Consider the following 12389-nt stretch of genomic DNA (forward strand, 5'->3'; position numbering starts at 1 on the left):
CTACAGCTTTAGAAGCTATGCGATTACAAAGAGGCACCATTTTGCTACACAGCAATCATCAGAAAGTGCTAATAAAAGCCCAAGTGCTCTTGGAGATGTTTTCCACATAAATGTGAGCATTCTAGTAGAAGCCATTTGCACAGCTGCCGTCCAGATGTTCACCAAACACACCTCGCTCTCTTTCTCACACACTGCAAACCTTCCAATAACCCCAAAGTTTAAGTCAACATGAAACAGCCATTCACAGGCCATTTTACTTGTGAAATGTTGACTCTATTTAATCTGATGAAAACAAAACACTCAATAAGAACTTGATTTCATTAATCAGGAATTAACTGGAAGGTAAATCTATTGCAGTGGATTGTGGAGGTATGATACAAGTACTAGCATATTCATTTTGTCATATGTCATCATATGTGCCTAACCAAATTCATAAAAAAAGACCTTTGGAGAGAGGGCAAGCTTGAAGACTTTGTAGTGTAGTAAATAAATGTTCAAACTGTGATGTAGACTGTGGTGCACTTACTGGTACTGGCCAGCTTGAGTTTGGTTTTCTCCTTAGCACTCCGGAAAATACCATTTGGCTTTACCTCGTCTTCCTCCTTCTCATTGTCTCCTTTCCTTTTCTGCATGTCGTTTTGCTTCTTTTTGTAAGTGGGCTTGGGTTGCCTTTTAGTTCTTTGTTCAAGCTTGCTCTCGCTAGAGTCTGAGTCATCGCCGCTCTCTGAGCCCGATTCGTATGGGCGCTTTGGGGTACGGCGTGTCTTTCTGTCCTCCTGGGACAGCTTGTCCTCTTGTCCTTTGCTGTCCTTGCCCAGATCCACATCACTAGATGCAGGGGCAATCAAGTTGACGGAGCATGGCTTAATTAGCTCGGAAATGGCATTCCCGCCTTTTTCAGATTTGTTTGTGTTTTTGTCCTCCTCCGAGTGTCGCGTGAGCCAGGCTTTCTTGAGCTTGTGGTAGTTAGACTGGCACACCTGCACTGGCTGTCCATTGGGCACAGGGCTGGCTTTGCTGGCAGGATTGCTGGGCGTGGAATTATCCTGGGCTATGGTGGGTGAGTCCTGAGAGGATCTGACGCTACCGCTTTCACTCTCCGAGGCGCTACTGGAGCCACGAGACTGAGCCGCAGCCAGAGCTGCTTTGGCCTTCTTTAGGTGAACGAAGTTCCTCGAGTAGGCCTGTGTGGGGCCAGCGGAGCTGGCCTGAGGGAGTGCACTAGGGGAGGTGGTTCTCGAGCCTCCCTCCTGCGACTCAACAACAGTGGGAGGGCGGCTTTTGGATGCAGAGCTTTCCAGTCTGCTACTACCACTAGCGCCAGAGATGGAGAATGACAGATCTGTTCCATTGTGGATCGGCATGTTAAACGTGCTGCTGGCAGCAGCAATGGCTTCATTAGTCCTAGTGTTGCACACAGAATTGGCAACAACTGCCACTGAGCTGGGAATGACACCCGGTGACGTTCTAATCAGGTTTTTGTAGTACTGTTCACTGGGATCCTCCAAATTTGTGTTTGGTAGGATGACTCTCCCAGATTCCCTACTCTCGGCCACTTTCAGGCAGTCTGCCTGAGTGCGGCCAGCAAACAATCTGCTACTGTGTTGCTCTTTGGGGGCCATCTTGGGACCTGGCAAGCCGTCGTATTTTATGCAAGTAGAAGGGCGGACAATAACAGATGCCATGGCTGCCTGTGGCTTCCCTTGGCTATTCTCTGAATGCCAGGCCACTTTCTCGTGGCTCTTTGCTTCCCCGCCAGACCGGCAGGAATCGGCCGAGCCCAGCTCGGCTCCGCTTTTCTCTTCCCTGAGCTCTGGGAGCAGGGTGGGCGGCTTCTGCTGTTCTGACACCTTCCCCGCTGAGCTGACGGGCTGGATGGGGGTAAGTGTAGGTGGGGAAAGGCGACCGTATGCCCCCTCCTTGCGGTCAAGCGCCTGCTGGGTGGGCGGATGAAAGACCGGTGCTCTACGCAAGGCTGGCATGCCCTTGGGCTGACTGGAGGGAGAGATAGCCGGGCTGCAGCGTTCATTGACCGTCACCACTGAGGTACTGAATGAGTGTATGGGTGCTTGTTGACTGAGCTGTTCGGTGATCTTCCCCACCAGTCCCTCTCCCTCTGGCTGGTGCTTAATGAGAGGGGGAGGCTTGGACAAAGACTTGGTGTGACTAGAGTTGTACGAGCCCAAGGACAGAGGGCTAGAGGCTGTGGGAACTTTGTCAAAGTACGGATTGAGATCTTTGGATTGGAAAAGTCGTGGTGGCTCGTTCACAACACTATTTGACAGAGTGGTGAAGTAGTTGGTTTGAGGGAGGGACTGAGATACAGAGTGTTTGTACTTGTACAGATCAGCCACAGAGTGCTCTACTTCTTTCTCATGGCTTTTTGGCTGGGATGAAATTCGGGGGTAGGATTCACGCTCGGTCTCTCCAGCACAGATCTTGGCAGTGAAGGGGGCCATTTCAATGCTCTCTCTAAGAATGCGGCGGTTTTCTTCCTTATATTTGCTGGTACGGTCTGGCCCCACCTGAGGCATGCGTGGTGGTAGTTGCTGCTTGCTGTGGGGGGACTCCATGTAGAAACGGTGCAGCTCCTTGTTGGTAGGAGTCCGGCTGCGATCTGGCTCTTGCTTCAGGTGGGCATTGGCCATGCTACGCATAGGGTCCACAAACACATTCTTCTCCTGGTCTCTGAAGAAATGATAAAAATAAAAAAATATCAATTAGGATCACAAAAAAAATGTTTGCCAGCATGATACCTGCATATCTGAAAATATCAAACTTGTGGAGTATTTTGAGGTTACTGTTCAATAGTAAATATATAATATATAATAGTAAATATAAATATATAAATTACCGGTCCAAAGTTTAAGATCAGTAAGACTTGTAATGTTTTTTAAAGAAGTCTCTTATTCTCATTAAGGCTGCATTTATTTGATCAAAAATACAGAAAAAAATAGTAATCTTGCAAAATGTTTTTTGGAAACTGTGATACTTTTTTCAGGATTCTTTGACTAATAAAACAGCTTTTATTTAAAGTATAAATCTTTTCTAACAATATAAATCTTTGCTGTCACTTCTTAACAATTTAGCACATCCTTGCTGAAGTTTTAATTGCTTTCAAAAAAGAAAAAAAGAAAGAAATTTACTGACCCCAAACTTTTGAACTGTAATTTATATTGTTACAAAAGATTTCTATTTTAAATAAATGCTCTTCTTTTTTACTTTTTATTTATCAAAGAATCCTGAAAAAAAGTATCACAGGTTCCAAAAAAATGTTAAGAAGCACAACAGTTTCCAGCACTGATAATAAAACAGCATATTAGAATGATTTCTGAAGGATCATGTGACACTGAAGACTGGAGTAATGATGCTGAAAATTTAGCTTTGCATCACAGGAATAAATTAGATTTTAATGTATATTTACATTAACATAATTATTTCACAATATAATTTTTTTTCCTGTATTTTTGATCAGATAAATGCAGCCTTGATGCACATAAGAAACTCCTGTAAAAACATTACAAATCGTTCTGATCCGAAACTTTTGATCAGTGTATATATATATATGCACACTAGTCAACATTCGAGGTGGATCAAAACCTTTCATCAAAGTTGTCCAAAAACACAGACAAAATGTGTTCTTGACTTAGGAAAACTTTGATGAACTTTTCTAATCCACTTCAAATGTTGACTACTGTATAGGTATATCACAAATATGCATGTGCAAGGGTTAGTGCTACAGTATGATCCTTCTCAGATACTAACTGGAGGTGGTTCAAATGAGTACAGACATTCAGCAGGCCATAATAGAATAGTTTAATTATGCGCACAGTCACTGAATTAGCGTACAGTGTTTCTATCACATGGCATTTGTTCCACCTCGGGTCACAAGGTATTTAACAGCTAGCCACAGTTCCAGGCACTGCAGGACTGTGGGAATAGATTAACCACGTGTGTTAATGACAGACAGAGAGACACACAAGTGAGTGCCTGCTCACTCTTTGTGGAGCTCTCCAGGGGTTTTAGAGAGCGGTGGGCTGGAGTGTGAGCTGATCTTGATGGGTCGATGAGGATCTGCACTGGCTGGTCTGCACGGGACATGGCTCAAAATCCCCATGTTGTCTGCTGAGGTTACAGGGGTGGACTGGTGCAGCCAGGGGCTGGAAGTGTTCTGCATCGCACACACACACACAAAAAACAAACAGAAGGTCATAATGCACTCAAAGCCACACACACTTCTCTCTCAACAAGTCATAGAACACAAACTATTCATAAGAATTGACTGTCTCTCATTGTGGGATATTTTCCTACTCACTCACAGATGCTTATAATGAAGGATGTGAAAAAGTGATTCCAATTGAGCTATCTTATATTATCTTGCAATATTCTGGGTTGACAGAAATCAAGGAAGTCTTTAGAGCACCTATCGTATTATTTTATGTGTAAGAAACCCTTCATGCCACCGATGTTGTCAATAGTTTTAAATTATTTTGAGTGAATTATCGTGATCATGAAAAGCCTGGAGATGTGTCCAGACATGGTAGAGCACATACAAACATGTGCTCACACACATTATGCTTTATTACTGTAGGGTAGTTTGTTTCAGGCTAAGTTCAAAACAAAAAATCCCTGACAGAAGCAAGAGAGGGGCCGCGTATCTGTCTCTCCTCTAAGATATCTTCTTACAACAACCTCAACTGAACAATGTGCACTTCAATTCACAACACACAGCTGCAAATTACAGTCTGTATAAATTATAACAACCAGGGCTAGGAAACAGACAGGTGCACATACATACCCTCCGTAGGCTGGAGTCTGAATTGACAGCATTTTCAGGATGTACCCACTTGTATCCAGGTGGGTAGGAGTGGGTACCGTTTGGGTATTGCCAGATGATGGGGTAGAGGCCGAGCTGGTTATATGAGGCACCTCCATGTGTTTGGGCCAGCAGGGGTGGGGGTGGCTGCTGCTGGAGGAACTGCTGCTGCTGGTGGGAATGGTGGTGGGCCAAAGCCAAGTGCCCAAGTCCAGGGGAGTCCAGCCGTGTATGGCTGCCCAGAAGAGAGGCTGATGGAATTGTTGGCAGTACGGTGGGCAGAAGGTGTGGGTGGTGCACAGAGTGGCTCATGGAGGAAGAATGGAGGAGGTGGGATGGGTGGTGCGAGCTGGGCGTGAGACACGTGGCGTGAGAAGAACCATGTAGTGGATGCAGGTGTGGGTGCAGGTAAGTCATGTGGTTGCTATCTGATTCAGGACGCACCAACGCAGGGTCTCGGTACACCATAAAAGGCTCATTTTTGTCGACAAGTGGGCTTTTCCTTGATTCCGATGGCCCCCCTCGGGCTGGCACAGGCTTAAAACTAGAGCGGGGTATGTCTGGCTCGGGTTTGAGTGGCAAGCGGCCTGGAGTAGGTGGGTTTTCAGGGTGACGCGGTTTATGTTTGGACACCTCAGGAGATGTATTTGGTTTGGGCTTGGAGGATTCATGAACACTGTGGGTTTTTGACTTGATGTCAGGTGAAGGATTGCACTTGGGCTTGAGAATGTCAGGGGATGAGTTGGACTTAGGTTTGGGCAGGTCAGGGGAAGGACTGAGTTTATGGGTTTTCTTGATGTCCTCGGTTAACAAGGTATTTTTAATAACCATAGATGTGTACTGCTGCTGGAGCTTCCCTCTCTCGCCCAGGGCCGCTGACTCACTCACTGATGTCACCGGCCTTATGACCTCAGAGTGGGTTAATTCGATTTTACTGCCTACGCTGCGAGCATTCTGCTGCTGCTCGCCATCCGGCCTCCTGCACTCTGAGTGGGAGGTGTTTAGCACCAAATGTCTGGATTCAGGGACGTAAGCATCACACTTCTGTGATGCCAGCAGGGCCGATACGGCCTCAGAGTTCTCTCTGGAACTAGACTGCGTGTTGGCATCCTCTGTGATATCAATCACGCACTTGGACGTGTGCATCTGAGGTGTTCCTGTGCCATAATGGTCCTTGGGGAGGGTTTTCACAGTGCTTTTCATCTCGACAATACAGCTTTGAACCTCTGTCAGTCCAGAGGCTTGGTTTTGTGTACTTTCTCCTGACCTCTCACTCTCTGCCAGCTGAGCCACCTCCACGGCCACTGGCTTGCTGCTTTTATCCTGCATCTCATCCCAGGGAGATAGCCTGTTGATTACACTCGACTCATCCACAGGCTTGGATCCCTGGGACTTCTCCTCCTCCTCTGGAACTTTTGAAGTGCTCTTGCATTTGAGCTCATTCTCTGAACTGGGCTCTGATGAGGAGTCTATGCTCCGCTTATTAGAGTTCTCAGAGTCGCTGCTCTCAGAGAGGTCAGACGTCTCTGTTTTGAGCCGCTTGAGACTTCCCTTCTTGTCCTCTTCATCTGCTTTTCTCCTCTTATTTGTCTGCTTGCTTTTGTTTTTAGAAGAATCTAGAAAGAAAAAGAGGCCAACTCTGTCAGGAAGAACTTTCAACACAGGCAGAAAACGTGCCACCAGCAAACATTTCCATGCAAGCTGAGTGCACAGGAAACTCAATCCAATTGATTATTCAAGCACGGATCAGGATGATGTCATTTTGTACTTAGGTTAAAGGCTGATTGAATCTTAAGTGCTGCATTAGAAGTGTGATGGATGGGACTCTGGTAGAATTTATGCACACTTAAAATGTCCATTTCACTGCAGTGGCTGCACTCACCTCATCTCTCAAAGACCCAACACCCTGACCAACACTGTACTGCAGGAATCATGATGGAAGGATCTAAATGATCTTTTACCAGACGGACATCCGGCCAAAAAGCTAGCACTGAACCTATCCAATAGAAGGTTTCTTCAACTTAAATATACAGCACTAGACCGTGCCAAACATAATAGCCTCTGTATAACATGAAGCCATAATAGGGGAAAATCCAATCAATCTATGAGAGATTCATTATGTGTTAATTCCTCAGAGTAGGGTGCTGCAATTACCGTTTCATTTCCCATCAAATTCCAAACATGACTGAATCAAAGTAATTCAGTCAAAGACCTTAATCCTTTCAGCATTATTTATGAAAATATTTAGCACAAGTAATAAAAAACTCACACTAAATGACACACAGACCTACCTGCCAACTTTCTGTGGTAGAACACACATGCATACTTTTATATTTACATCTACATTATAATTGTCTCATTAGTGGCATGATTACTGTAACAATGATCAGTGTTTTACCTTTTCCTCCACTGTCCGATTTTTCATCTTTGATCTTCTCATCATCTGGAACACTACTGTCTGAGCCTTTCCGACGTGAAGATCGCGAGCCACGCTGTTGACCTGGTGAGGACTGCTGCTGCTGGTGTTGCTGAGATAGCTGCTGCGGAGCATGCTGGGATTGTTGCTGCTGCTGCTGAGCCTGAGAGGCCTGTTTGGGGGTGGAGCCAGAGGAATTCATCACGGGTCTGGGGCTATTGGCCTGGGCACGTGTGTAATGACCCTGAAAAAAACACAAAAGGATGCACAAACACAAGCATGAGAGGGCTTGTAATGGATTTAGGTTATAGAAAGTGAAAGAGAACGTTTAAGTTAAAACCACCAATATAAAAAAAACACTTCCTTGCCAGCAATGACTGCACTACACACGTCTGTAAAAAACTGATCACAGAGCTAGTCTTAAAGAAGAGTTCCTATGGCTCTTAAAAAAAGCTTTCCAGCCCTGTATCTCAAAGAACTATTTTACACCCCAAATGCATTTAATCCATGCAAGCACAGTGTGTGAAACAGTAATTGGGGTAAGCACTTATTGGAAAATTAGTACTTGTAATAAATTATATGCTAAATAATTATAATAGACAGGGATATGCAGGTGGTATAACAGCAGCTCTAAATCTATGGAGAGAGCGGCCCGGTACCTGAGTGATTCCTGTAGAGCCGCTTGGTCTCCCTCCTGTGGTCTGTTGCATATCCCCAATTATTGTTTAAAACAGGGAAACAGAGAAGAAAACAAACAAAAACAAAAAAACAAGGTGGAACAGAGAAGTCTTGTTAATGATGAAGGGAGCAATGATATGTGTTTCTATAAGGCTCTAGGTTTCTTAAAAAAGATTGTAAAAAAGCACATAGGAACTTTACTTCAAAGCTAGCTACAGACACAACGTCCAATAAAAATCACAAACAGACACTGGGACAGACATGCACAAAACAGAAATACAAGTTGGCATATAACAATGAACACAAAGTTGATCGAGGAAGGCAGGTCATCTAGCAACATAAGCACATATAGGCATGTGAGATATCTGTGTGCTCTTGTAGGTTACACTCACGTGGGCAGTGTTGCTGTTCTGGCTAGAGCGAGACCTGCGTCGTGACGTGATACCGATGTTCTCTCCTTTTAGTAAAGAATGGACCACATCATCCAGAAAGGTCATCTGTACCATAGAGGGGTCAACGTTCTGAGGCTCTAGTACCTGTACACAGAGTCAGTCAAATTATTACAAATCAACACCTTCATTTTAAGTTTTATGACAAATATTATAAACAATTACAATACTGATTGTGGATTTGTTTAAAGTAATGTTTTATTGACGGATAATGATAATGAATTTGCTTAAAATGATATTTTCACAATACAATTAGAGGTCGACCGATTGATCGGCCGGACGATTTGTGGCATTTTTTAATTAATCGGCATTGGCCGATTTTGCTGCAAATTAGGCCGATTTATAGGCAGGCGCACTGGCTGTATCTCCTCTCCAACAGCGCCTCCTGTTGGCAGAGAATTAATTTGCAGTCTGTGGGAAACACTGGTGTCTGTCAGTAAACAAACAAAAAGCGTGCTTCAGAACTGTTTTGAGAAGTTTTGAGCCATGTATTATAACTCTAAATTGGGCTACTACTACTATAACTATCTTGAACCCTGCAATAATAATTTGCTCAAATACACTTTTATGAGATGCATGGGAAAAAAAAGAAAATCGTCCAAATATATCGGCCAAAATCGGCATCATATATCAGCCATCGGCTGCGCTGATTTCTAAATATTGGCATGGGCCAGTTAAAAACCAATATCAGTCGACCTCAAAATACGATTTAATAAAACATAATAATAAAATAATAATTTGTGTTCTTTTTTTATTATGTTGTTACCACTTCAAGGCTTAAAAAAGCAGAACATTTTTCAGAACTTAAACAAAATCAGGTCTGATACCTGGTCATTCATGACAACCATAGTGCGGCTGAAGAGATCGTGGTGGGTGATGATGCCCGTGAACCACTGGGTGGCTGAGTCCTGTCTGTAAACTCGTACACGGTAGCCATTCAACGAATAGGGACCTGACGTTATCAAGAACCAGAAACACTTTCAAAAACACACATCCAATAAAACTACACATAGCATTAATAACAGTCTAAGATAGAATGTACAGAGTGCTTAATTTTCAGTGTGGCATATCAAACTTAGCATGATGTTTTTCATTCATTTTCAATTTATTTATAGAGAGCAGGAGTAATATGGAGTACTTTTTTCTTTTTACAGCTCAACAGTACTTGGTCACTGTCCATTGTGTGAGCATACAGTGTGAGCATTCTACAAACTCTCCTTTTGTTCATTCTGGGTGAACTTTACCTCGGGGAATGACACATCAGTCCTTGTATCTGTGATATGCTGTTAGCCGCAGTGAACACTGGCAGGTGTCCAAACTGACTGGAGCTCATTAGTGCAGGGCAGGTCTTTCCCATTAATTACTCCTGATATGCCCTCCTAGAGCAGCTAACCCCTCACTGTCCTTGTGCCTACAACAACCCAAAATGCATGTCCCTCACACATGTTTGCACATGCACATAAACCATGGGGCGACGTCTGCATAAAACCACAGACAGTTTTTTTTTTTTTTTTTTTCTTTTCTTTTTGTTCTCTGTTTCCCCACCAAAACCTTTGGCTTTGAGATACTTTCCATTCTGCCCTTGTCAACTGCCAAGTTCAACAATTATCACTAATTGTGGGCCTGGAATTTTGTTATGGACTTTGTAAACAAGACCTTCTGCCAAGACCACAACAACACCCTCTGCCTGAACCAGCCAGGTACAGCGAGCGGGCTTCCATTTTTACAAACCACATCAGGTTTTTTTTGTTGGTTTTTTCTTTACTTCCATAATGTCACACATTTCCAAGTGAAAAGAAAGGGACTTTTCTGTTTTGGATTTTAAGAACTGGGCATTCCGTACCAGAAAGGAGCTAGAACTGAATGTGAGCTGGCAGCCGGTTTGGGAAAAACTACTCCCCTCCTTAAACACTCTGACCAGGAAATGGAGGCTGAAGGTCAAGCCAACATCACACTGTTAACTTCACTTCTACTGTTCTTCTATTGTTCTTTGCCATTACTGCCATAACCATTATTATGTGAACATCAGTACTAGAACTAACAATGAAAACAGACAGTCATTGTTAAAAACATTTATAGGTGAATCATCATTTAATCTTAATGGACATAACCTGAGATCACTTTAAGCAAGTAAATAGGGTAATTTTTGAATTTGACATTTCAACACCAAAAGCAGGATAGTACGCTCAAATTACTGATCCTTTAGTTACAACTGCCCATTTAGAATAACTGATGAAATGTGACCACCTTACCTTGCATAAAAATTTCCTGAACTTTTTGGTCTTTCACCCACGCTTTCACTTCTTCATGGAGATGTGGATAGTCCCTAAAAACAGGACTTAAACTGTCCACCTCATCCTGCAGAAAGCAAAACAAACATAACACGTCAGCATAAAACTTCCAAAATTACAAGGACACACAAAAAAAACCTATGCCACAGTTTATTTATAATACATTTATTTCATACATATTTCATAAGTGTACTTCAAACTTCAAAAAGTCACTTAAGACTTACTGATATAAAATTATAATTTAACTTTATTTGGAGCATTTCTTTATTGCACAATGCACATTTCTTAATATTATGCCTAAAATATGTTTTGAATTTAACTGTATGATCTCTGTACAATTTCAGTTTTTAAATGTATGATATTTAAAGTGCAACTGAAGTATACTTGCAATAATTCCACTTTAGCATAATCAAATATACTTCAGTATGTCTTCAGTTGGATCTAAGCACTACTTCCGCACAATTACAGTGCATTAAGCACAAAATTAGTTGTTCCAATTTAGCAGACTTTTGGTATACTTTTGGTATACTTAACTCTGCTAAATGGGAACAACTAATTTTGTGCTTAATGCACTGTAATTGTGCGGAAGTAGTGCTGAGTGGTACTGGAGGTAATAATAAACCCCTAGTTGGTCACGCAAATTCACCATGTTGACCAGTATGAAGCTGCTTGGTTTGATAGTGACCTCTATGTGAGTGATGCTACTAACAATAGTCTGCAAAATTTCACTCACATTTGCAAATTGACCATTACGAGAACAAATAGTGAGAACAATTCCCTCCATTGTAAGTCTGAGGTTAATCTTAAGTCTAAATGCTCACTCCTCAGCAAACTTCCTGAACTGAGGTGTTGAGGTTTGTGGCACAAACGGTGCAGAGCAAGATATGCCACAAAGCGTTATATGTAGGGTTAGAGGTCTGAACAAACCCCTATGCCTAGCAATAGGCCTTAGCAAGAGGCTTTACAATCACCACTAAAATGTTTCCAGTCACAGAGAGATTTGCACAATCTGATGAAGGCCAGTGACCCACAGAATTAGAAACAAGCACAGGAAAGCCCTCACACCTCCTCATGCACGGCAACCCTAAATTTCCGCTTCGCAGAAGCACAGCAGTCAAGCAGATGTGTGTGTGTGTCAGGGCCTGGCAGGGTGAGAGGGATATCCGCCCTGCACTTCCATTAATTGTTGATGGTGATGAGGAGTTGAGAGAGAGCGGTGGGGCTGACAGGAGCTCCAGTTATTTACACAATCACACAGCAGGCCTGATGAACACATGAACTGAGCCCTGGAAATACCCCGCTGCTGACACACACACACACACACACACACATACACACACAGTGTAAACAAAAGCCCACACTGCTGCCATGTGCTTGCTGGCTAGGGTGAATGACAACACATCTTAGATAAGAAACACAGGTACTTCAATAGAGCCATTTCCAACCAAAGAGTAGAATTTTACTTCTAGGCCATTTATAATGTGGTTTAAGATTTCTTGCACTAAAAAAAGCCATCATTTTCCTTCATGAGCATATCCCCTCTCCCATTCTCGACCCTTAAGGTACAGTCAGATCAGCATAATTGTCTACTGTCAATAGTGTAGCAATGTATGAATCACAGCTCACGTATTCAAAATAAGCTGATTTCTGTTAGTCAATTCATCTAATTCTTAAACATGAGCAAAATCGCTCTCACACGGAATTATAAATCACTTGGATTCCTTTTGAAATGCCTGGAT

At 43.0% G+C, this 12389-nt stretch overlaps 1 protein-coding gene across 5 annotated transcripts in view; it reads right to left on the reverse strand.

Annotated features, from left to right (window-relative positions):
• Positions 1–12389, reverse strand: part of LOC109100035 (probable JmjC domain-containing histone demethylation protein 2C) — a 128647-nt gene that overhangs the window by 16576 nt on the left and 99682 nt on the right. For 3 of the 5 annotated variants that reach the window (XM_042735081.1, XM_042735084.1, XM_042735083.1), the window contains 8 exons: positions 10612–10717; positions 9187–9311; positions 8303–8446; positions 7892–7936; positions 7215–7476; positions 4799–6432; positions 3999–4171; positions 527–2688 (listed from right to left, as the gene is read on the reverse strand). In XM_042735081.1, the coding sequence (XP_042591015.1) occupies positions 527–2688; positions 3999–4171; positions 4799–6432; positions 7215–7476; positions 7892–7936; positions 8303–8446; positions 9187–9311; positions 10612–10717 (4651 nt within the window). The remainder of the gene's footprint in view (positions 1–526; positions 2689–3998; positions 4172–4798; positions 6433–7214; positions 7477–7891; positions 7937–8302; positions 8447–9186; positions 9312–10611; positions 10718–12389) is intronic. The other 2 variants (XM_019113528.2, XM_042735082.1) reach the window with 2 other exon arrangements.

Source organism: Cyprinus carpio, chromosome B12 (assembly GCF_018340385.1).
Source record: "Cyprinus carpio isolate SPL01 chromosome B12, ASM1834038v1, whole genome shotgun sequence".
Taxonomy (NCBI): domain Eukaryota; kingdom Metazoa; phylum Chordata; class Actinopteri; order Cypriniformes; family Cyprinidae; genus Cyprinus; species Cyprinus carpio.